At 41.8% G+C, this 25,173-nt stretch overlaps 3 protein-coding genes across 4 annotated transcripts; all 3 read left to right on the top strand.

Annotated features, from left to right (window-relative positions):
• The first annotated feature begins 1,034 nt into the window (after positions 1-1,034).
• On the top strand, positions 1,035-2,842 carry cga (glycoprotein hormones, alpha polypeptide). Its single transcript, XM_069719032.1, has 4 exons — positions 1,035-1,109; positions 1,199-1,310; positions 1,602-1,786; positions 2,516-2,842. The coding sequence occupies exons 1-4, from the start codon at positions 1,083-1,085 to the stop codon at positions 2,588-2,590; spliced, it is 399 nt and encodes a 132-aa protein (XP_069575133.1). The 5' UTR covers positions 1,035-1,082; the 3' UTR covers positions 2,591-2,842.
• Positions 2,843-4,868: 2,026 nt separating this feature from the next.
• Positions 4,869-17,315, top strand: LOC138633043 (zinc finger protein 292-like). Its single transcript, XM_069719019.1, is given in 9 exon segments — positions 4,869-5,094; positions 7,470-7,624; positions 8,512-8,590; positions 8,901-9,036; positions 9,138-9,340; positions 9,601-9,737; positions 10,478-10,619; positions 10,745-14,995; positions 14,997-17,315. Coding segments are annotated over 9 exon segments (7,137 nt in total). The 5' UTR covers positions 4,869-4,944; the 3' UTR covers positions 16,881-17,315.
• Positions 17,316-18,355: 1,040 nt separating this feature from the next.
• On the top strand, positions 18,356-24,883 carry orc3 (origin recognition complex, subunit 3). 2 transcript variants are annotated; one of them, XM_069719013.1, is made up of 20 exons: positions 18,356-18,461; positions 18,592-18,664; positions 18,795-18,892; positions 19,211-19,349; positions 19,522-19,626; positions 19,762-19,922; positions 20,008-20,147; positions 20,317-20,476; positions 21,182-21,295; positions 21,383-21,516; positions 21,739-21,802; positions 21,919-22,035; positions 22,126-22,205; positions 22,570-22,703; positions 22,865-22,959; positions 23,052-23,149; positions 23,247-23,388; positions 23,576-23,692; positions 24,000-24,079; positions 24,633-24,883. In XM_069719013.1, exons 1-20 carry the CDS (start codon positions 18,438-18,440, stop codon positions 24,736-24,738), a joined length of 2,181 nt encoding a protein of 726 aa, XP_069575114.1. In that variant the 5' UTR covers positions 18,356-18,437; the 3' UTR covers positions 24,739-24,883. The 2 variants fall into 2 exon arrangements, with proteins under 2 accessions (XP_069575114.1, XP_069575115.1); XM_069719014.1 differs by having other exon boundaries at positions 22,868-22,959.
• Positions 24,884-25,173: the final 290 nt, after the last annotated feature.

Consider the following 25,173-nt stretch of genomic DNA (forward strand, 5'->3'; position numbering starts at 1 on the left):
ACAGCCATATTTTTCCTGATGGTCCAGTAAATTCTTTGAAGAAATTTAGCCTATAAAGGTGATTCTGATAGAGCACAAAGTTGTACCCACGACGGTAGACAACGCTTCAAATATGGATGTAGCTGCAGAGAGGCTACAAATTCTAAAATGTGGATGCTTCACACTCATTTGACCGACATAATCACCACAGTCTAAAGGTGGACACCCACGATCAGCGTCACCCACTCAGTTTCCGACCAAATGTGAAATATGGTCACGATCTCCTCCTCTGTTCTTAATTATGCTGTTGAATAATGGCCGGAAAAGTGATTTTGCTGAACATTCTGATGTCCCAGTGAAGATGACTTTTGACCTTTTGGATAACAAATGTCATCACTTCATAATTTTCTCCTCCACATTTGTGTGAAATTTTGTCAAAACTTGTGTTTGAATTATTGAGTTAAGCCATGATGATGTTTTGTCAGGTCAGGAAGACCTTTGACCTTTAGCCATCAAAACCGGATTAGTCCATCCTTCGGTCCAACTGAACATTTGTGCCTCATTTGAAGAAGGTTACATACAGACGGATGGACAAACTGAAAACATATTGCCTTTGACCGCAGCTGTTTATAAAAACACGATTAAAACACTTTTTAGGCAGCGTATGTCCTGCACAAATGGTTTTCTGCAGTAAACTAAAATGCTCAAGAAAATCGGAAACCTTTTTTGTGAGAAGATAAAACAAGATACAAATGGGTTGCAGTTGTTTCCACCTGAGGTAGTGCCGGAAACAACAACAGCAAAAAAAAAAAAAAAGCCTAATTATAAACTAATAAACCTCAGTTACTCAGTTACCAAGTAACAAAAATCCAGGGATTAAAGGAAACAGGGTGGTGGAAGTATGTTTTGAGTTTCCACAATTTATTCTTATCATTTTGAGCTTTAGAAGGATTAGGGGAGGGGGGGGCTAAGTGGCCAGTGAGTCACTGAGATCATTGATAAGGTTGGTAGGTTTCACCTAATCCAGAAAGTTGCCAGGAACGTTGGTATAAAACGGGATGCAGCAAAGCAGAAGACCTCAATAAAAAGGAGTCAGAGGTGCAATGAAGGGGAAACTTTCTCTAAACATGGTAATACTCAAATCTCTGTCTGTGATTTACACATGCTTTGATTCTACAGATCTTTGATTGACCGTTTGCTTTTGTCTCCATATTATCAGGTAACTGCTGCAACCACAATGGGCTCTGTGAAATCAGCTGGACTGTCTCTTCTCCTTTTGTCTTTTCTTCTGTACATCGCTGATTCTTATCCCAACATTGACCTATCAAACAGTAAGAATTATTATAATAAGAATACTAGTCTTATGTTGTTTTTTTTAAATTTTACTATTAAGTTATCTAATTCCTTATATTTAGATTAGAAAGGAAATGTAAATGGTACCTGTACATCATGAAAGAAGTACACAAAGCAAAGAAGCAGAGTTCAGTAAATTTGCACCATCGACATGTATTTCTTTCTATTCACAGAAATGGTAATCTTAGAATTTAAATGTTGCTGGCACAGCATTACAACCCGTCTACGGTGCATGTTTTTCATTCTACTTTCTAAACCACCTTCTCTAGTGGGCTGTGAGGAATGCGCACTGAGAAAGAACCTAGTTTTCTCAAAGGAACGTCCAGTTTACCAGTGCGTGGGCTGCTGCTTCTCCAGGGCATACCCAACACCTCTCAAGGCCATGAAGACAATGACGATCCGGAAGAACATCACCTCGGAGGCAACGTGCTGTGTGGCAAAACACAGTTATGAGGTACGATATGCCACCAAAAGATATATTTAGGCAGATGCTTATCTTCACATTTTGAGCAACTATAATTTGAACTGATTACCAATAAGTATAAACTGAATGTTGGAGAGGGTGGGCTGGTAACCCAGTGTTCCTGGTGCATACTGTGTTAAATCTAGCCAACATTATTGATCAAATTTTTCCGTTTATGTGCAATTTTGTTTCAGAAAATATCTGAGTGGTTGATATTTTTAGGCCAGCAGCAGTAAAAAGTAAGCAGGTATATCATAAACAATTTTGAAGCACTTAGGCTAACGTAGTGAGTTTACGCTACTTTATGTTTACAACAATTCAGAGGATATCATATTGTCTCATTTACTCCACTACATTTATTTAATGATGAGTTTATAAAAAAAATGTAAGTTGAGTCCCAGTCATGTCTGCATTGTCAGTAGTTACAACTTCTTTGATGGGTTTTTTTTTTCATCAATTGAAAACTACCACAAACTCAGAGGCACGAGGATTTTAACTTTTGATATTTCATATGGATTCAAGTGATAATAAAGCTTGTACTATAAAGATGTTCCGAGTGTGTCTTGCACCACTGCAGTTTAGCCGTTTGTCACTCATGTTTAGTTGTAATCTTTGTTTCACTTCTGATTTGAGTGCTACATAGTGCACACGTAGATCGCTGTGACTTTGTTAGTATTCTCACTTTTTTTTTCTTCTTATACTCATCTGTTGGTCTTTCAGATCGAGGTCAATGGCATAAAGGTGAGAAACCATACAGAGTGCCACTGCAGCACCTGCTATTATCATAAGATATAAGTGATGGGGACCGGAAACCGTTCTGCAGCACTCAGCTTGGCAACACATTGTGTGCCTTTTACCATGCACAAGCTCTTCTCTGTTTTAAAATATATGTTCTTGCAACGCTGAGAATATTTTTGTAGTGATTGTGTGCCTGTGGTGTGTACTTAAACTACATTTTTGCATTGATTATTATTCGTATGTAGTATTTTATAGTATTTGATTAATGGAGGGTCTGAAAAGCAAATAAAATGTGCACCAAGTGTCTTACCTTTGTGTTTAGGGAGGTGTTTCTTTTGTTGTTGTGTTTTTTTTGTGTGTTTGAGTAACCAAACACCAGATAGCTCATTCAAATTTAAGTCAATATAGATACGACGATTTTTAAATAAGTCCATCACAACTGAGCAAAGTATATCTGAGGAAGATTTTGTGATCTGATCGAAGGTTCCAGAAGAGCTGCAGATAAATGTTTGTTAAATGCCCATTTGGGTATGTAGACTGTGAGGAAAAGATGACGTGCGAGCAGCAGCCTGTTAAAATAGTTCTGTGTTTTTGTGGGGTTTTGTTAACTGCTGCAATATCAATCACCATATCACTACTTCTGGGTTATACACAACGATGCAAGAATCTTCTATAGTTCTGCATAAAAATGCCCCAATACATCATCAGATTTTCACACAAGACCTAAAGGTAGATAAAGAAATCCAATTCGACAAATGAAACAAAGTGTTGTACTTGGTCATATATTTATAGAGGTAAACTATCCAATGCTACATGTCCGAGTGGTAAAAGAATGTGAACCTCTGGGATTGGCAGGTGATTTGAAGGTGAAATTAGAGTTTCGATGAGTGGGATTATAATCAGGTGCATGAGGAACTCATTTTTAAGAGAACAGCCTTTAAGGATGTATTGTAAAATTAAAGGCTACTTTCTCACACTGATTTTTTTTTTTTTTTTTTTAATACTCTGAGCCAGAAATCTCTTCTTCAGTAGCACTTACATACAACAAACTTTCCAGTTCTGTTCTCATTTATATTCTGAAGGGTTTTACGCAGAGATTTATTCATATATCAATCATAGCCGGATTTCAAAAACATTTTATATAGCAAAATGTTGGTAAATTTGGGAGAAATCCAGTGGCGCAAGTCCACAAAGTGTAGTAAAATAAACACAAAAGTGTATTTTGGATGTTTTGTTTTTACTATAGTCTAAAAGGAGAAATGTTGAGGAGATACAGCACCAAATCTTAAAATCAGTGGCAGCTGGTGGAAACTTTTCTAAGTATAGGGTTTAGTGACAGAGACATAATTATTTCTGTAAAGGGATATAACTACTGCTGCAAAAACAAGTGACATTGGGATGACACCCATTTTCATGTGTTCTTGGCAAAAAAAAAAGGCAAAAAAATAGCAAACATGATACTGCACAGAAATCTTTTTACACTTCCTGGGGTGGCTTATGTCACCCGTGTCACCACACTTAACACTACCAGGGTCATAGGATATCATTTTTGTACATGTTATATTGTGTTTTCGAAGCATGCTAATTTAGAAATATGTTTTGCATTTGTTTGATCGAAACAAAATTAATTCGTTTGTTAATGGTGTTTTAAATTTGCAGAGCACACTTTGCTAGTCAATCTTAGGGGATCTGTCAAACGTGTTTTGTGTGGTTGTTACGTTTTGACAGAAAATTAGCTCTCTACATAAACTATGCGATGTTATGTCCACACCTCACTGTTATCCTACAGGTACAGGGCTGACTCTATCAGAACCAACACCACAACCTTCATTAACGTCATTAAACTTCACCAACGAGAGCCTCTTGGCTGACTTACCCTTCTCAGTGAATATCGGTCCTGCCAGACTGTCTCCGAGAGAGTTGCACTGATTCAGTCCTGATGTGAAGCTGAACCTGGGAGTGCACTCTCACCACCCCGGAGGGGCGAAGAAGATGAGTCTATTTTACCAGAAGAACAGGGTTGAGTCAAGGTTTTGTGAGAGGTTTACATATTTGTGTTCATCTTGGGAGTTGGCTCGTCTGAATATTATTATTGTCTGAATACGGTCACTGCCTGGAGGTCAAAAGCTGTCTGCAGTATCTCCGCATGCTGTTGTGCATTCACGCAGTGTTCAGGGGAAACCCATCAATCCTCCACGAGAGCAGCTGATGAGCAAATATATACTCCGTGCAGCCCCCTGTGCGCAAGAGTGTGATTTTGGTGACTTGTCAGGTCGTTGGTGGATGCTTTGTTGACATTAGGGGTCTGTATGTGGAGCACAGTGTGCTCTTCCCCCTCCCCCTGCGTGCGCGTGCGTGTGCGAGTCTGGCAGCGTAACATCTGTGCGTACGCGGTCGTGATTGTTGTGAAGATGGCGGAGGGGGAGACAGAGAAGGAATATGACACACGGAAAGCTATCGAGGAGCTCCGAGAGCGGTTCCAGGGTCTGACCGCAGCTTTGAAAGAGAGCTCGCAGTCTCCGCTGGAGGCCTCCCTGCATTTCTGCCAGGAGTTTTGCCAGGTTAGCCCGTTTGCCCCGCTGCTCATCCCCGGGCAGCCCCTTTTGCAAAGCCCCTCTGGCTTCCTGGCCGAGGATGCGCGTCTACGTTTGCTACAACAATGTAGCTAAGTAGCTAGCTGCCTCGCTCGCCGCCTGCATTTCAGGATGGGGGGGGGGGAAGGAAGAAGGAAGAAAAAAAAAAAAAAAAAAAAAAAAAAAAAAAACACACTCCTCGGTGGTTTTCAGTCATTCTCTCAGTGATGCATATCCGTGGCATGCACTTATTCGCAAAGTCCGACTATGGCGCGGCGAGAAGTCACGGCGACGTGCGGCCAAAACTGTGCACGTATTACCCGTATTTTCCAGGCCAGATAGCTCGTAGCAGATTTGAACGTTGCTAGCTGGTATGCAGGGTCCCCCCTGTCCTGTGCAGTGGTCATGCTGTGCAAAAAAAAAAAAAAAAAAAAATGGGTAGCTTTCGTTAGCGAGATTTTCCTGGCCGATTGCATTGATATGCACTGAAATATACACACGTATTCGCTGCAGAAAACAATCACGAACACGCTTTAACACCGCGGCTCCGCGCTCGTCGAGGTTTTAGTTTGCTGTAAAAAAAAAAAAAAAAAAAAAAAAAAATCGGGTTACTTTTGTGAAGCTGTTTTTTTATTGTACGGAAAAGGAGCAATGGTTTTTTTGGTTTTTTTCCCCCCCCTTCCTCTCTCTTCTCTCCCTCTCTCCCTCCCAGGTGCTAGCCCGGGCCTTTGGCACTAATTAATCCAGCTCCACCACATCAGCGCAGATGTTAATTACAGCGTTGTTTGCGAGCAACAGTAAAAGATGTCACACCGACGTCGGTGTTAAAAGCAACCCGATCTGCCTCGCAGCTTTGTGCTTTTCCGACTGAGATTTGAAGGGGAAAGTGTGGCAGTGGTCCCTGACTCCATTACACATCCTCCTCATTAATTAGCATTGACCACGTAAATATATAACGCGAGGTCTCTCCGGTTTTATACCTTTTGCGCTGCAGCTCGGTTTTTGGTGTCATCGCACCGTTTTAGTTTTGAGGTTACAGGTTTTTGTTCCTGTCCCACAATTACCGGCTGCGTGGAATTCATTCAACTAAAAAGTTATTTGAGGGGAAAAAAAAAAAAAAAAAAAAGGGAGGGGGGGGGGGGACGGGACGACGACGACGAGTCTCGGGCTGTGTTGCTCTGCATTGCATCCAGTTTAGTGGCGATGGAAATAGGTTTTTGGAAAAAGTTGAAATGCGGGTATAATGCACCTATTCTGGATGAAATGGAGCTCTTTGAATATTGTGTTATAAAGAAATGCAGTTTTTTTTTTTTAAATTATTGATAAAGGCTGGGTTAAGCTGAGTGGTAGAAAGAAAAGAGGACGGATAAAAATGCGGTTTTTTTTTTGCAGAGATGCATGTAACTTTGGTGTTTAGTTGTCTGGAGGGGGCTATTAGGTCTTTCTTTTTTTTGTCTTTTACCTATAACGCCAGAATTTGTCCTCTTGTAATCACACCTAAACCACTGCTTTGGCACATGAAGCTATAGGAAGTGTATTAAGTATAAAAACCCAAACTGATTTTCATTATTCATTTTTTTTAAGATTAAAATGACTATTTTAGTCTATAAAGTAGGACAGGGCGATATATCAATCTTTTATTATATCATGACATGGGACTAGATATCGTTTTAGATTCTAGATATTGTAATTGTGTAATATGGCATAATTGTTGTCTTTTCCTAGTTTTAAAAGCTGCATTACAGTAAAATGATGTAACTTTCTGAACTCACCAGACTGTTGTAGCTGCTCTGCTATTTGCCTATACCCATTTAGTCATTACATCCACATTACTGACTATTTGATGAAAAAAAATTCATGATGTAAATATTTTGTAAAAGCAGCAATAGTTATCCTTACACTATCGCCGTAATATTGATATTAAGGTATTTGAGCATCACTCAGTTTTTCTATAAGTTGTCAAAAAGTAGTAACAAATGCCCATCACAATTGCTCAGAGTCAAAGTGGATATCTCATCTGCATCCAGTGCAAGAATCCAGAGACATTCAGTTTAATATAAATCAGAGAAAAGCAACGAATCTTCATATTTGAGAAGCTTGAAACCAAGAATATTCTGCATTTTTATTGATCTGTGACTGGAATGATTAATTGGTGAAGCTAAAATATTTGACTTGTTTTTTTTCCTTAGTGTTTTTACAAACACATTTTTTATTGTTGGAGAAGGAGTCCTTAAGTACACATCTTATTCTAAGATGTACAGAACCAATGTTTGTATATCTAACTTCATGTTTTCTGCCTTTAGAAAAAAAAACCCAACCCATCAGCCTTACTCTTATTGCAGTTTTTGCATGTTCTTTCTCAGGTCCTGGTGGAGCATGCTGGTCGCTGGAAAACTGATGAGGATCCACTGCCCTTGCTGGAGGTTTACACTGTGGCCATCCTCAGCTTTGCGAAGGCCGCCTCCTGTCTCTCCTCCGAATGTGAAAACGTGCCACTCCTACTTGAAAAGTTAGCACTGTAAGTAGAGAGAGTAATATCGGTGTCAGCGGAAATAAGAATCCTGTATCATTTTTTAAAACTTTTAAACAGCACCTTTTTTTTATTACCTTAAAGTCTCATGTGCGTTACATATGAATAACATAAACAAATCATATTTTGGGAAAAGAATTTCCATTAATTTGAGGCACTTAGTGTTAAAGTGGTAGTGACTGGGTTTTGAATCTGCACATCACATTCTTTCAATTTATGGTTCCTCTGGTATAGATGTTTTTGAACAGATATTTGGACATTTGAAAAGATCCATCATGTTTGATAGTGAGGATAAACAAAACACACCCAAATCCTAAAGGAAATACAGATATGAAAAGTCTGTAAATACTCTGCAAACCGTCTACAGGAGCCACTCTGCTATTTGCACAATGCGATCTTATGAAAGCAAAGTCCTTGAGGCTGTAATGCAGAATAGAAATGTTGGTAACCCCATGGGGAGTGACATATTTGCGATGAGCTACAGTGTATACTTTGCACATGAAGGAGCAACACGTACATAAAATGAAGGAAATCAGAAAGAGGACCATTAAAGGCAACGATATAACATGATTACCAATTATAAACACAGGTTTTTATCATTTTAATCAGTATTTGTATTGTTTGTCATTAAACCCATATGAAAAACACATTATTTAATTATACCTGAATTCAACTGATGGATGTAATTTTATATCCCCCATTTTGCCCCCCATCTCAATTATATTTCCAAAATGCCACACTGACTTTACAGCAACACACCCTGTGAATAGTTATTCTTGCATGGTGATCCCTATTATTTTTTTTTTTTTTTTTGGAGAGTGTGCACATCCTTGACCTAAATCTGGCTTTAACAAATGGCTGTGTTGGATTTGCAGGAGCTGTGCGGAGCTGCTGCTCTTACTGCCCCAGCATGTCCCTGGTGCCTTATGGGAGGAGTTCCAGTCCTCCATGAAGGTCAGTATCCTCGTGGCTGTTAGTGGAGTTTTTCTGAATTCTATCTTTGCAGTGATAAGCAGTGAAACGTTGTTTAGTAATTGGAATGCATTTCATTTAGCTCAGCATTGAGTAGTAAAACATATGTGTTGAAATGTCAGGGTCTGGGGCCTCTTTCTACACAACAGATGTGTAAATTATTGGACAGAAATTGACTGCAGTTTCATCGCTGTAATCAGGATTTAAGACTCTTGGCTGTGTTAGATTTTTATGCAGGACTCTGAAATTTTAGTAATTTAGTTATTACATATTTATTTATCTTTTATTGCAGTTGGCACACAGCCTTTTGCAAGAAAGTGGGAGCACACAGCTCAACCAGCTGTCAATTCTGGCACAGCAGGATGGCGTCTGGTCCAACATCACATTAAGTAGCATCCTGTCCAATCAAAATCCTCAAACTGAGCAAGGTTAGTCCTCAATTTTCTTTTGTTTTTTAATGTTACACTGGTTTGGAAACACACAACGTTAACTGGTACAACTGTAACTTGCATCTCTTTCTGTTTCTTAGTCCATGAGTTTCTTGAGTTGGAAGGTCCCGTACTTCTTAACATGCGAATAAAGCACCTTATCAAAATGGACAGTGCCGATAAAGCCGCTGTCCTTGCAAAGATGTGCTCCGAGTATCCGGGATATGAAGGAAAAGGGAGTTTCAAACAGACCTACTTGCTTTGCATCTGCATGACAAAAAGTCAAGAGCAGCTAATGGAAGAGGTGAGAAACAACAATATTAATTTCAACAGGACCTGCTCTTAAAATTAAAATCATGATCGAGGCTATTATTGTGTTTTAGTGCTTTTGCTTTTTATAAAAATGTTTTTTTTTCATGTTAAATGGCACATTAAAACAAGCAAATACATGAAGCCCCTAAAAGATTATTTTGCCTCACAGTATATTGGTCAAGCGTGACAGCTATTCATTGGCTCTCATTTAAACTGATCGTTCCTTTGATGTTCTTCTGTCTCTCCTGATAGATTGCGTCGATCGACTGTAAAGATGCTCTGGAAATGATCTGCAACTTGGAGTCAGAGGGAGATGAGAAAGGAGCTCTCTGCTTGTGTACCGCCTTTCTCAAGCGACAGCTTCTCCAAGGAGATGTTTATTGTGCCTGGTAAGTGCTGCTGAAGTTATGATGAATACAAAACATTTGGAAAATGATCCTGGGACAATTTCAAGTTTATTATGAAACTGTCTTTTACCCAAACCAGAGCGATTAAAGGAATTTACACACAGATCCTGTCATTGTTGAGCAGTATTTAAGATGCTTACTGCTTGCATCTTAACTTGAGTATCGGTACTCTTCCTTTAACTGGAAGCAGCAACTACAGCACAACACCTCGAACTGGGTGCTTCAGAATAAAAGCACCACTGTTTCTGCTTTGTTTAATTACATTTTAACAGTACTTTATTTAACTTTAATTATAACAGTATTCCATTTAAGTAACAGGTAGATAACTTCTACATTGGCCTTTTGGCCTACTGACCTCATATCTGGTTTGACTAAAGACGGAGTTCTTATTAGCATGCTCTGTAAGACAGAGCCAAAGGGTTTATAGCAATGAGGGTGCTGAAATAAAACTCAGAAAGTGTGATGTGCTTTGTGTTTGGAAATCTAGCTAATGATACAGTCTCTAGAAGATTGTGTTTCCTATGATCATTGTTAAAAAAGTAAAGAAAAAGTGTTTAATTTGTAATGTCAAATAGCAATACTTACTCTCATGGATTCATGACTGCTTTGTGTGAGACGATGTCTAATATAAATTATGCAAAAGTATTAGGTTTGCAGTAATCTATGTTTACGTACTCTTTCATTTCAAAACCTTGAACGGTTCTGGTTGTGTACTTTTCCAGGGAACTCACGCTGTTCTGGAGTAAACTACTCATGCGTTTAGAGTCGTCGGCTGATTCATTTCTTGGCCACAGCAAAGAGATGGCTCTTCTCTGCAGAAGTGTCTGTCACATTCTGTTTCTTATCAAAGTAATCCAAAATGAGGTAAGAAAAACAGCCTTGTGGACATAGTCACTCACACCAACAATGACTCAATAATGCTGCAGCTGTTAACATGGCTTTAAAATGCAATCCTTGGCATTTATGTTAAATTTGTCTATTTTTTTTAGGTCGGAGAAGTGGGGCTTCCAGTGTGCGTAGAAATGTGCATTCAAGCTCTGAAAATGACCACCAGTGACCATAAAGACAGCAAGTCTACCATCTGCAAGACTATTTCCTGCCTTTTGCCAACTGATCTAGAGGTTAAGCGTGCATGCCAGCTGACCGAGTTCCTCCTCCAGCCTACCGTAGACTCGTATTATGCTGTAGAGTCACTGTACAACGAACCTGACCAAAAGCCTGAGGAGGACGGGAGTCTACCAGTGCCCAATTCCTTACGCTGCGAGTTACTGCTGGCCTTGAAGACACAGTGGCCTTTTGATCCAGAGTTCTGGGACTGGAAAACACTGAAACGCAACTGCTTGTCACTGATGGGTGAGGAGGCAGCTATTGTGTCATCTATTGACACACTCAATGACACAGATGATCAGGAGGTGGAAAGTGCACTTGGAAAACTCCCTGAATACAGAGACCTGGAGGATTTTCTGCTAACCACTACAAATGAACTCAATGAAATCACAGATGAAAAAGAAAAAAACCGAGAGGCTAAAAAACTACGGGAGCAGGGTTTTGTGTCTGCTCGCTTCAGAAATTGGCGAGCTTACATGCAGTATTGTGTTTTGTGTGACAAGGAGTTCTTGGGTCACAGAATTGTTCGCCACGCTCAGAAGCATTTCAAAGACGGAGTGTATCTTTGTCCAATTTGTGCTGACAGCTTTGAAAGTAGGGAGATTTTAGAGCCACATGTAGCATCACATGTAAAGCAGTCTTGCAAAGAGAGACTAGCTGCAATGAAAGCCGCAAGAAAAGTAACCAAACCACCTCTGTCGCCGAAAAGTCCATCGAAAATGTCAAAAGTTGCTGCCAAGACCAGCATAAGCCCTGTCAAAATGGAACCTCAAATTGGTGTTAAGTTGGCGTCCCCAGTTAAGATAGAACAAACGACATCTGACACACAGATAAGCCAAGACTGTTTCTGTCCTGTTAAAAACTGTTCCAAGGCTTTCAAGTTTTTCCGTAACCTCATGGCTCATGTCAGATCTCACAAGGACGACGAAGAGGCCATGAGGTTTTTAGAAATACAAAAACAGAAAGTGGTGTGTCAGTATTGCAGAAGGCAGTTTGTTAATGTCAAACATCTTAATGATCATTTGCAGATGCACTGTGGCAGCAAACCATATATCTGCATACAACTAGATTGCAAGGCCAACTTTAATTCCAATTCGGAACTCCTCATGCATAGAAAAACACACCCAGAGTTTAAGGCCCAGTGCATGTTCCCAAACTGTGGCAAAGTTTTCAGCGAGGCCTACCTGCTGTATGACCACGAGGCTCAGCATTACCTTACCTACACCTGCCAAACGGACAACTGTGGTAAAATATTCTACTCACAGTCTCAATTCTTGTCTCACCAAGAGAATCACTGTGCAAATGATGCAGTCAACAGTTTTCCCATCACAAACCAACCCCCCCCCGCAGCGGCCAATGTAGAGCCCTCACCCGAGAGCACCTCGAGCAAAGAATACACATTTTCTACTGTTTGCCTGGAAAGGATAAATTCAGATGTTTATATGAAGGAAGCACCAAAGGCAAACACATCACCGTGTAGATCACCAGACGTTTCTAAAGACCCTGGACCCCTGAAAGTGAAACACTCTATTGAAAGCATGCTGAATTCAGCAGCAAATATGGAAATGAACCAACCAGAGAAATGCTACACTCCACTGACCAGTCCCACTCCAGCACCAGATGCTGATGCTGATCTACCACCGGAGCCTCCTCAAGTGCACCGTGATATGGCTGGGCGAGCTAATAGTCCGCCAGTGTGTCCTGAACACAGTGCAACAAATCCGGGGGCAAGTCAGCAAAAAGATGTACGTGATAATATTCAAGGCAATGAAGTTCAGAAAGTGATACCACAAATCATTTTACCAAGTCAAATCAAGACAGAAATTCCATGTTCACTGCAAGGATATCCCTCCAGCACACCTGCTGTTACTGCTGGCAATGAAGAGAACCTGCATTGCTGCCCATATAGTGAATGTACACGGGCATACAGTACAAACAAAAGTCTGTCGAGGCATGTGAAGAAGCAACACCCTGAAATATTTGAAGATTGGAAATTGGCAAAGAAATATAACAAAGTGGCCAAAATTACGTCAAAAAAGGCACCAAGTGGACCAGCTTCATCAAGTCAGTCTCAGAACCTTGGGAACAGGCCGCCAAATCAGCCGGGGATACTATGCAACAAACCTGGGATGCAGCAAATGGATTACCAAATGGGATGCTCAACCTCACCTACCCAATGTTACCCTGGATCAATGGAGCCGGTGCCTATCACTCCAATGGTGAACCCTACAATGTACCCATCCTGGGGAAACCCAAACAATCCCAGTGGAATGATGCAGTCAGACATGACTCAGTCATGGTCTTCACCTCCGATGAATAACTGCTATCCAGATGCCTTTAACATGAATGAGTACCCCTCCCGCAGCTATCCTCAGTGGCAGGCAGACCCTTATCAAACCACATCGTCTCTCCCACCTGATAGAGATCATTCAATGGCAGCTATGTCAAATGCTCCTTCAGATTCAAGTTTGATGTCCCAGTACGTGTCCAGTTCTCTAATGCTTGACAATGGAGGGCAAATGCATAATGGAGGACATCAGTATGGACTTATGCATCCTGAGAACACTGGAGACAATGCAGATGTGAGGAAAAGCAGTGCAAGTATGACCGCACAGTTGGACAATGGAAACAGCATCTCTACAATTGACAGCCTCCCGGAAGGAAGTTACCACACTCCGTATGCTCAGAGTGAAAACTCTTGTCTCACTCAATGCTCCTCAGTTGATGTTCCAATGAAATGTCTGACGCCAGAGGCTCAAGTTCCAGTAAAAGAGACAAAGGAAATAATTAAAACGGAGAATATGTCCACTCATGGTTATGAACAGATGGACAACTCTGTGGATGGCATGCTCAGTCCAAACAGTGCCATTCAAACAGATTTCCCCTTTGACGAGGACTGTCCCAGTGCCGAGTGTGAGGCTAACCCTTCAGATGAAAAGGGCAGTGAACCCGACATCCAGAAGGGAAAACGCAGCAGGCTGAGCAAGCGTACCAAATGGCCGGCAATCATCAAGGATGGCAAGGTCATCTGCAGGAGATGTTTCAGAGAGTTCACGAGCACCAAATCTCTCGGTGGTCACCTGTCTAAACGCTCGCAGTGCAGACCTTTAGATGAAATAGATCTGACGGCAGATCTGCCAACATCATTTCTTGATTTCCTCAACGACCCTACCGTCCCTGACACAAACGGAGCAATATTCAACCTGCCAAATGGGGATTTCTCACAGGAATCTTGTAGCTTGACCACTTTGACCTCCCCTATGGTGTTGAAACAGGAGCCCCAGAGTACAAATATCATGGACTATTCAAACACCTTCACAGCTTCCACTGATAACCAGCAAGAGAAGGCAACAGAGTTGGGTAATCCAGCCCTCACTGTACCTTATCAGGAGGATAATCCCCTAATGGAAATTTCACACGCCTTTCAAAGGTTGGATTTGATTGAGGCTGCACAAGAGAAAATGCGCAGTGCTATGTCCCTAAAGCAAAATGTCAGTCATTGTGACGCAAACCCTGACATGGAAAAAAACAGACCACCGACTAAAAGTGACGACAAGCCCCCTGAAAAGGTACCTAAACCTTTTAAATGTGACCAGGAGGATTGCGAGTACTCATTCATGACAAAGGAGGCATTATTCAAACACTTGAGTAAAATGCACGATTATTCTCACGAGATGATAGAAGAACTAAAAAGAACCCCAGCCAAACTATCTCCATATCCCTGTCAGATTTGTCCAAAAACATTCACAAGAACAACAGGGTTGAGAATTCACTATGAGAAAGTCCACCGACTGTCAAAGACAGAAATACAGAAGCTAAGGATCAGTGCTCGGAACAGACGTGCATTCAGACTCAACAAAGATGATGCGTTTAATAGCCGTGCAGCCACTGATGCCAATTCCAGTCACACAACCCAACCTGCAGCTTTGATACTTGCTATAAAACAAGAACCACTTGACATTGCAATTGCACCTCAACCAGAGAGTGAGAACAATCCAGAAGTTCCTCAAATCACTTCAGAAGATGCAGTAAAACAGGGGTTGACACCTAAGGTATCAACTGTTACACGTCTGCCGTCCCCTGAAAACTATTTGACTGAAAGATCGTGCGGCGAGGCGGCAACGTCAGCTCCTGAAAAAGCTCAACAGCAACCCTAAAGTGGCTGCTAGAAACAAAAGTCCAGACACTAAACTGAAAACCAGTTTGAAAGAGAAACTCAGTCCCGTTGGCAAAGCAAAGGTGCAGCACGGAAGACCAGACGGGTCCTTTTCTAAAATGAAAGAGCCAAGGTCCTCGACTGGATCGGCTTCATCCTCCCCAGAAAAACCCAGCAGCTCTAAAAGCACACCGACAAAGGAAGAGAGGAAGGAGAAACTTCAGAAAAGGTTGAGCCTCAAAATGTGTGACACAGACAACGCCTACAGCCCATATAGACCATATCGCTGTGTTCATGAAGGATGCACCGCGGCATTCACCATCCAGCACAATCTGATTCTCCATTACAGGGCCATGCATCAGGCATCCCTGCCCCCGACCAAAATCGAACCCGAGATAGAAAACACGAGTGTTAGTAATGGACAGGAGAGCAACGAGAGCATCGGAAAAGATAACGAAGTGAGGTGCCAAGTGAAAGACTGCTCGAGGGTGTTCATGGGGATCACCAGGTTAGTGCAGCATTACCTCTTACTTCACAAGTTCACCCGTGACAAAGCCACCTCCATGATGGCCAGCATGACCATCGGGACTTTTAACTGTGACCGGCCAGAGTGCGCTCTCCCTTTCAACTCTGTGGAAAAGTACATAGAGCACATCAAGAACTACCACAAAGAAATCGCCATCTCCGAGAGCGGCTCAGTTGACCCAACCTACCGCTGCGAGTATGAGGAATGCGACCGTGTGTACACTACAAAATCAAACCTCCTCCGTCACCTGATCAAAAAGCATGAATATATTTATGATCCCAAAACAAGTGACGGAAGGAGGAGCAAATCTGTCGGGCTTTTCCCTGGGGTTAGCAACGGGAAAGAAAATGTAGAAAACAAGTTCAAAGTGAAGAAGAAAAACTCTAAAAAGAAAGATGGGAAGTCCATTGAACACTGGACTAGTTTTGGAAAGCCTACACTAAAATCTCACGAAGAGGCGTCAGCCATGTGCACCAAGAAATCTGCCCTGCAGTACCCATGCATGATCATAGGCTGCGATGCAGTGGAGCGGGCTGAAAGAAGTATATTCAAGCATTACACCACTCATGGCCTCACTGAAAGGTACATTGAAGATCAGAGAAGTCAGTTCATTTTCTGCAAAAAATACTCTCGCGCCAGATTCAAAGATGCAAACAAATCAGAGGGCGCGTCCAGTTCATCCTCCGAGGAGACGGAGCCAGAAGAAGGCGAAAAGCCCGGTGACCAGAAAACAGACGAGCTGGTGGACAGAATAGGCCAAGATGACGGCAAGCTGTCCAACGACGACAGTGCAGAATCTCAAGCTTCCACTGGGACAGACGGGGGAACTAAGAGAGGCCGTCCCAGAAAACCTGCACATCCCACACCAGCTTGTCCAGAGAGGATGCAGACACTTAGGAACCGCTTGACTGTTAACAGTTCAATAGAGAACTCAAATCCTGGTACCCCTTCAGCCCAAGAACAACGTGACGACGGGGTTATGCCAGGGTCTTTCAAGCCTTTAGGACTTGAGGACTCTTTCCTTAAATTTTTGGAAACCTCGGAGTCAACCCACTCTTCCAAACGCAAACTAAACGATAAATCTAGTGCTGAACTGCCGTCCAAAAGACAACAAACTCAAAGACTGAAATCTGCAATGAAAAGTAAAATGACTGATGAATTTAGAGGCTGTGAGAATCTTGTGGACTTCAGAAATCCTTTAAATCTCAAATCAGTGAGTAATGTTAAGATTGTCATGGACAAAACATTTTCAGACGGTGCTGATCTTTTGCTAAAGCAGCTGCAAGATATGAGGCCCATAGTCATAATAAAAAAGTGGCTTTATAGCGGATCATAGCCCGATATTTTGTTTTCAACTCAATCTTACTCAGGATTTGAGAAGTTATGCTGCAGAATGGTTTGTTTGTTAATGCATCAGATTTCCAACTGTTAACAGTTACGGTCGCAGTTAACAATGAAATGGCCTATTTTGTACTTAATGAAAACATGTCTCGGATGATTTTAAGTATGTATGTTAGTTATAATAACCAGGTAATCTATAGGGCATAGATTTTAGAAACATGTTTGTATTTATGCTTAGTACTGAAGATGTTTTTTTTTTCTTTTGCTAAATGGAGACTTTTAAAGAAAACTATGTTTTTATATATCCCTATGGGATTTCAAGTTCTGTTTGTATTTATTTCATCCTTTTTCAACACTAGTAGACCTATCTGTAATATTTACATGTCTTCCACAAAGTGTTCAATAAAATGTTACTGTTTTTTGTAAAATACTAACTGCAGATTGTCCATTTTTTTTTCCCCTAATACTTGACTCGTATAGTTTACTAAAATGTTCGTTTACAGTTTGGCTTGTAGCACAACGGATCTGCTCTACCGACATGGTACACTCGGTCAAATTTTGAAACATACTGTAAAGTCTTGATGGAAAATAAGACATTCGGCGTGTTTTATCTCCTCACAGAACATATGACAAAGAATTAGAGAGTGATTACTTAAAGGAATTTTTGGGTTAAGCTGAGTTTCTTTACAAACAAGACTTGAGTTAAAAAAATAAAAAAAATTATTTGTAGAATAACTTTCCAATGCAGTCTATCTTAAATATGAGGTGTGGCTTTACATCTAGTTAATCTCCAGAGTCTATAAATATTAATTTCAATTTAAAACACCAAAAAAATGACAACCAACCATATGTATAATAAACATAACGCACACTGTATAGTAAAAAAAAAAAACGAAATAAATTGAATTAAATAAGTACATGTGCACTCATTAAACTGATTTTAAAGATGTTGGAGAGCGTTGTGTTGAGACTATTTCCATCACTTCCAATTCAAAACCAACATGGACCTGCAGGACAGAAAGGAAACCATCTTTTCCCTAGGACAGCGAAGGCACGACCCGCCCCGCTGTGCCTACGGCATCATGTTAGTCGCTCGGGCAGAGCAGGGCGGGTCGTGCCTTCGCTGTCCTAGGAAAAAAAAAAACGGAGGAATATTGTGGATGCTTTGAGTGCTTGTTCAAGAACAGCAATGTTTAAAACAAAAAAAACAACAAAAATCAAATCCGCTACTGTGAAAAGTGAACCTACAGTTAGTAACTAAACTAAACTAACGAGGAAACTTCATGCCCTGCTGTTAATCATGTTCTGAAAGTCTGTAGTTTTCTTGAACGAAGACTTGTAAACTTGCCGTGAACACTCACCTCCGTAGCTGGTCGTGCCCTGGACGCCACTCCTTCCGCATGCGTCACACTGGCGGGAAAAAGACAGCGTGTAAAGGCAGCAGTCATTTTAAATACGCGTAGAAGCTGTCGTGAGCAAAAAAAAAAACAAAAAAAACTCCTGCAGGACACTTGACCTTTTTACCTTTTGAAGCGTGAACTTCAGCGCTGAGATGTCCACTTCGTCTGTGTCCAAGGTACTGACGTTGCACGTTTCGACAAAGCTCGTGAACGTCGGGACTCAACGCGGCCGCGTCGCTGTGTTGCTTTTCTAAATTACAATTAACTGCTGTTGTTTCTTTCTTCTTGGTCGTTTGCTATTTGCAGGGCTGCTTCGTTTTTAAACCCAGCGCCAATAAGAAGAAGAAGAAGACGACGACGACGACGACTCCCAGCCTGGGTGAGAAATGTTGTTGTTGTTTACCAGGAAAAAGTCGTTATCGCTCGAGCTTAAATGTAAAAGTCGCGAGCTGTCACGTGAACCAGGTGTTGCTCGGTGCTTTCGTCACGTTGACGCCGTTTGTCCACAGAGAGTCATTTCAGCCGAGGCTGCGAGGGTGCCGAGAGCAGTGAAACACGGTTTAAACTCTGCCAGGACCTGTGGAGCAAGATCAAAACAGACACAGAGGTGAGAACAGACGTTCAAAAATGATAAAAGTAGTAATGGAGTTTAATCGACGACTCATTTTCTGAGTTGATTCACGATTTGATGTGTTTTTTTTTTTTTTTATATACATTAAGCGCTGAAAATTTTAGTTTCAAAATTGTTACGTATCCAAACATATACAGTGAAAGTATATAGATCTCTTATTAGTAAGATTGAAACCTGCGAACAAACTTGATTGATTTGTGATTCTGATATATGATAAAACTTAAGCAGGCGCTCTTGTTGAGCACCCTGTAAATCAGCTGAAAAAAAATTATATATATATATTTTTCTTGTAAGGTTTTACAGGATGAACTTCACAGGAACATCTTGGACAGCTTGCTGGACTTTACCAGGAAGTGCTCCTCCACTCGTCAACACAGCGACTGGGCATCACAGATGAGGGCCAGTGAAATTCCCACAGCAGCTCTTGTGCTCGGTAGGTACGCTGGTGTTAAAGCAGGGATATCTGACACCGAGAGGTTTTATTTGGCCTTTTTTTCAGACGGTCACAGCCACCGTCGACATGTAATATTATAGAAACGAAACATTTACCAAACAAATGTTGTGCGGCTACGTCCGATCTGACCTTTCCTTGACGTCCGCTGTAGGGGTGAACGTGCCGGATCACGACATGACCTTCCAGAGTCTGTCCGACCTGCTCCAGCAGTCTGTCACTCCTCACGTGGCCTCTGTTCAGGCCAAAGAGTGTGGAGGTGAGACTTCCAGACAGCTTGTTCACCTATTTATTTTTATTTTTTTTACAGTAAAGATATTGGTCTGGAATTATTTCTCTCTTCCCAATATACTTTTGTGCCTTCAAGTCTGTATTGCTTGGTTTATCATTTCAGCCTTGAAGCATTTGATGAAGAGGGTCCTGGAGAAGTTTATGGGTGCAGTTGTGGATGATGATGATGAAGAGGAGGAGGCTGAGCATGTCAGTACTCCGCTCCACAGCAGCATGCACTGCTCGCTCAGTGCACTCTGTGACTGGTACATTACAAAAACAAAGGTGGGAGCACAAAGCGTTTACATTCGGTGTGTGAAGTGAGACTGATCGTAAAGCACTCGAAGCAAAATGTTCTCTTGTATTTCAGAAATCCAGCAGTGGGACTCCTGGAAGAAAGCGGAGTTCTCCAGTCAAAGATGAGCCGTCGCAGCCTCCTGTTGTGATTATTTTCAAAGATTTGGAGGCTTTTAACCCAACAGTTCTTCAGGACTTCATTCTCATCTGCAGGTAACTGAGAAACGTAACCGTTTCTGTTTTATTGTTATTTTATGACTTGCACATTTTCAAAGTTTCATACCACATGTTCCTCTGAATAGATGCTGACCTATCACCTTGTTACGAGACACATTACCGTGTTGCAAATTGAAACGGTGTCTCTACTACCTCGGTTTTGCAGTCGGTACATCGAACGTCTCCCGCTGATGTTCATCTTTGGGATCGCCACGTCGCCGAGCACCATCCAGCACATGCTGCCCTACTCTGTCTCCTCCCTGCTGTGCATCGAGCTCTTCCAGTCCCTGTCCTGCACACAGCACCTGGCCACCGTCATAGACAAGGTAGGTTCACCCTGACACACAGCACAGACTCCAGAGGACGTCCATCCGGAGTCTCACCGTGTCATTGTGAAGCTTGTGAATCACAAACCTCCAGAATGGAAATATATAATCCAGCACCAAAGCTAAAGAAAACAATAATAGTGTTTCTGTCCCACTTTTTTTTTTTAAATTTTTTTTTTTAATCTTATTTAGCTTTCACATTTATGAATCTCTTTTCAAGCTCCTTCATCCTCCAACTACAAGGTCACATTCATTTTGATCTTAATTTTTTTGTTGTTTGTTTGTTTATTTACATCTTTGCGAGTTTTGTATAGAGCTGCATACTTTGCTAATCTCTGCTCCATTTGAGTCTCGTGCGGGTGCAGCATCGTAAAACACAACATATCACACAGGAAGTAGAAACGTATATCTTCCTCCCCACTTATGCAGGTGTTTTAGTTGTTTTACTTACTGCTGTTTTGTTTTTTTAAAGTTTATTCCAGAATCTTTGGACTTTAGTTTAGGATGACAACAACGAGTTTTTTTTTTAATCCTGCTCTTTAGACTTGTAAGTAAGCGATACAGCTACCTGCTACACATGAATACTGGTTTTAGTTTGGTTGAAGTTTGTCAAGGCGGTAGGAAGTTCAACACGAATGCGTTTTTTGTTCTAATGTGATTAGATCCCAGGAAGTTTGTTATATTTCTTGTCTTGCTTGTTTCCAGCTGATCCTGACACCTCACTTCCCCTTCAAGATCAACGGTAAAGTGATGCAGGTGTTGATCAGCATCTTCCTCTACCACGACTTCTCCGTGAGAAACTTCATCAAGGGCTTACAGGTGAAATGTCTCCTCGGTCTGTCCTCGTCCCGTCTCCTCGTCTGAAGACGTAGTTCAGACGGATATTTCTGCTCGGTCTTTGTGCAGCTGGCCCTGCTGGAGCACTTCCACTCTCAGCCTCTCAGCGTGCTGTGCTGCAAGAAGAAGGAGGCGCTGCCGAACGTGATGCAGCTCAGTCAGAGCGACTTGGAGAGGATCAGGCAGCTGCCGTCGTTCAAGAGGTACACGCAGACTTTATTTTATTTTTTTACATTAGTGAAGTGACTTACACTTCATTTAAAAAAAAAAAAAAAAAAAAGTGGAATTGCACAGTTTATCTTATAGTGGTAACTTTACGTTTTTTTTTAAAAAAAATTTAATGAAGGAATGCAGCTTGTTTAATGGCTTGTCGATACCTTGTGAAACCAAGCCTTTAAATCTGACCGACTGTATGTTGACCGCAGGTATGTGGAGAAGCAGGAATCACAGGCGCAGGTCAGTCTGATGACAGATGACGCTCATTTAAAGGTAAATTATTTTACCTTTACTTCTCAGGCAGTGAACAATAATGAGTGTACATATCTGGTCAGACTCTAAACACATGAGGTTTTTAAACAAGGCCTCTGTTTTGCGTCTGTTCCCAGGAGGTGTGTCGGAGGCTAATAAAGGACCTTCGCAAGTACCACAAGAACTATTATCCCATCCTGAGGTGTCTCCACACTCTGACCTCATCATTACCTCGATATCCCCTCGGAAAGCAGGCAAGAAACGATGGGATATTTTTGAACTAGATGGGACCTGCCTTGCTTATATCTGCCTTGATTTGAACAGTGGCTTATTGCGCGTTACAGATCAGGGAGCTTCATTTGATATGTCTGGAGAAGAACGTATGGGAGAATGAGGATTACCAGTCAGCCATGAAGCTTCTTAAGTAAGTGAAAACCTAACGTTAGTAGAGCCTGGATAGTTAACCTGTGATTCATCAAGGTGGATGATGTAAACCTTGTTAAAAAAAAAAAAATATTTAAATGACGGAAATTTGAGACATTTGGACCCACGCCTGCTGTTTCGAAAATACTTCTTGACATAGACATGCTGCATTTTGTACTAGTATCCAAAGATTCTTCCACATATGTACTTGAGAAAATGCTATTTACACATCTCACCTCCAGATGGCAACATATCACAGGTATTTGGAGGATTATTGTGACTCCTGGTGGACAAAAAAAAGCCAGTAAAATAGAGCAATGTAGTGTTGAGCCTTAATTGTTTGCCTGCTGCGCTTTCCCTTTCAGGATGCTGGCAAAGGATGAGCTGAATGCTTCGCTCCAGAAGTGTGCGGACATTCTGCAGCCTGTCAAGTCAAAGAAGCTGAAAAATGCTCTCGTCCAGCTGGAGGAGCATCTGGCCAGATTCAAGCAGCTGGACAGTAAGCTGTGCAGACTTTCACAACATGCTCAGAGCGAGATTCTCAGGTTCCCTTCCGTGGGACAGTCTCCTCTGTCGGATTATCACTGCTAAAAGTGGAATAAGCTACTTAAACGAAAAGTATACCAATCGCGTCTTGTCTTCTGGCCTTGTCCTTAACAGCAGCTGCCACTGCAGTGGCCCCCAGTGGGGAGGAGAGTATCACTTCTCCAGCGAAAAAGCTTCAAAAGAAAACTGATCTGTTTCAGTTGCAGAAGGTAGATCGAGTACTGGCGTCACCTTCGCTGTGTTGCAGAGAAGAAACTCTCCACCTCTGTCAAACAAACTCTCCCTGTCGTCCCGGTTGCAGACGCTGCTGGAGATGAACGCGTCTCGGAGAGCCAAGAAACTGAGTCCGTTTGAGATTCTGAGGAACGAAGCCCTTGATTTTATCGACACTTTAGTGAAGTGAGACAACCGACGCCCTGGCTCCAACGAAAGTAACGATTTGATACAACACAAACATTCGTAGAGACACTCATTCATCTCATGCGATCCCATCCAGGAGTCATCTGTCTCCGCCGGAGTCTCAGACGCTGCATGAAGTCTGCTACTACACTTCGTCTGCCGCCGTGAGACGCCACCTCAACGCAGCACCTCGTACCTCCATCCAGACGGCGCTGAGCACTCCCTACTACTACCTTCAGGTATGTGGAAGAGTGACTGCCTTAAATAAGTCCTCATTCTGTCCTGCAACTGGCAATGAATAGTAATGTTTTAACCACGTTGTTATCTTCAGAAATGATTGGAAAAGTGTCTGCTGAGAATTTAAATGTGTAATAACCTTTCTCTCCCACCAAGCAGTCTGATTAGTTTTCCTTTGTTTTTTTTAAGAATGACAGCCTGAAGACGGAGGATGGGACGGTCTCCAACGCTGCTCCTGATATCTGTATCGTCTACAAGCTCCACCTGGAGTGCGGCAGGCTGATCAACCTCTACGACTGGCTCGAAGTGAGTTCATATTCTAAATCATTTCTTGCTTTAGCTCATCACGTGGAATTTAATGAGGTTAAAAAAAATCTCAAAAAGGCAAAAAAAAACCAAAAGTGACGTTTACACAGCCTCCATTTTATCTCAACAAGAACAGCACTTCTTAACTTCACCCCGCAAAGTTTCTCAACTGGAGGTTTTTCTTTTTGAAGCAGCCGCTTTATCGATCCTAAGGATTTGTGTGTCACAAATATTGATCTGAGGATCAAATATTGGCTCTGGATGAACTGCTCACTGACGTGAATTGAAACCGTGGATTTGTTTTCAGGCCTACTCCACTGTGGTTTCTGCAGCCGAGGGCAACCACCCAGCTTCTGACAATTTCGGGAAAGTGGATGAGGTCAAACAGTATCCTTCCATAACTTTTTATGTACACCGAACGGCCACAATGTTAAAACCACTGGCAGGTGACCTTTGTTTAGTGGCACATCTTAGACTTTAACACGTATCACCTACCTAAACGTTTTTGCAGACCACATGCAGCCCTTCATGGCTGTGGCCTCTTTCAGCAGGATATTGCGCCCTGCCACACTGCAGAAATTGTTCAGGAATGGTTGGAGGAACAAAGAGTGTTTTCTTGGCTTCCAAATTCCCCAGATGTAAATCCAATCGAGCGTCTTTGGGATGAGCTATAAAGGCAAGTCTGATCCAATCAAGGCTCCACCGCGCAACTTCCAGGACTTGCAGGATCTGCTGCCAACATCTTGGCGCCTGACAACACGGGACACCTTTAGAGGTCTTCCTTCCCGTTTTTATTAAATACTTCAAGTTTATCGCTGAAGGTTTTTTAGATTGGAAGCACAATATTTTTTTTTTTTTTTTTTTAAACTGTTAAAATAAGTGTCAAAAAACAAAGATGCCTCCACAGTTCAAACATGTTGTTCCTCAGCTTGTCCTTCAGCGCTCGTTTTATCCGCGCCGTGTCAGAACTTGAATTCTTGGGCTTCATCAAGTCCACCAAGCAGAAGACCGACCACGTGGCTCGACTCACATGGGGAGGTTGCTGACCGCAACCATCGAAGAAAAGCTGTGGGTATTGTCTCAATTCAGTCCCCATCAACTTCCACTTGTATTTTTCCCTTATTAAATGATATGTGAGAAGTGCCATACTTATTTTTAGTTACTTGTGTTAAGCAGACACTGTACCTCTTTCTTAATAGAGGACAATCATGTCAGGTGCTTAAGATTTAAATAAATAAATAATACGTGGCGCTATCTGCAGGGACAGGACTCACTTCAAACCCAGTAACGTTACAGCTCAGCCATTGTATTGATATACTAATATATTGCAGTTATAGTACAGCTAAAACATAGAGTACAGGCGAGGGATTGTTTAGGTTGTGGACTGTCACTCAAAGTCCCGTCTTTAGAGAAAAAAAAGCCCGACTGCTGCTTCTGACTGTCGTTTCAAAAAGGTCAGGATAGTCTTCATACCAGAACTA

Source organism: Brachyistius frenatus, unplaced genomic scaffold (genome assembly GCF_029030835.1).
Source record: "Brachyistius frenatus isolate BFR_SWC_R1_liver_20210118 unplaced genomic scaffold, ASM2903083v1 Contig_204, whole genome shotgun sequence".
Classification (NCBI taxonomy): domain Eukaryota; kingdom Metazoa; phylum Chordata; class Actinopteri; family Embiotocidae; genus Brachyistius; species Brachyistius frenatus.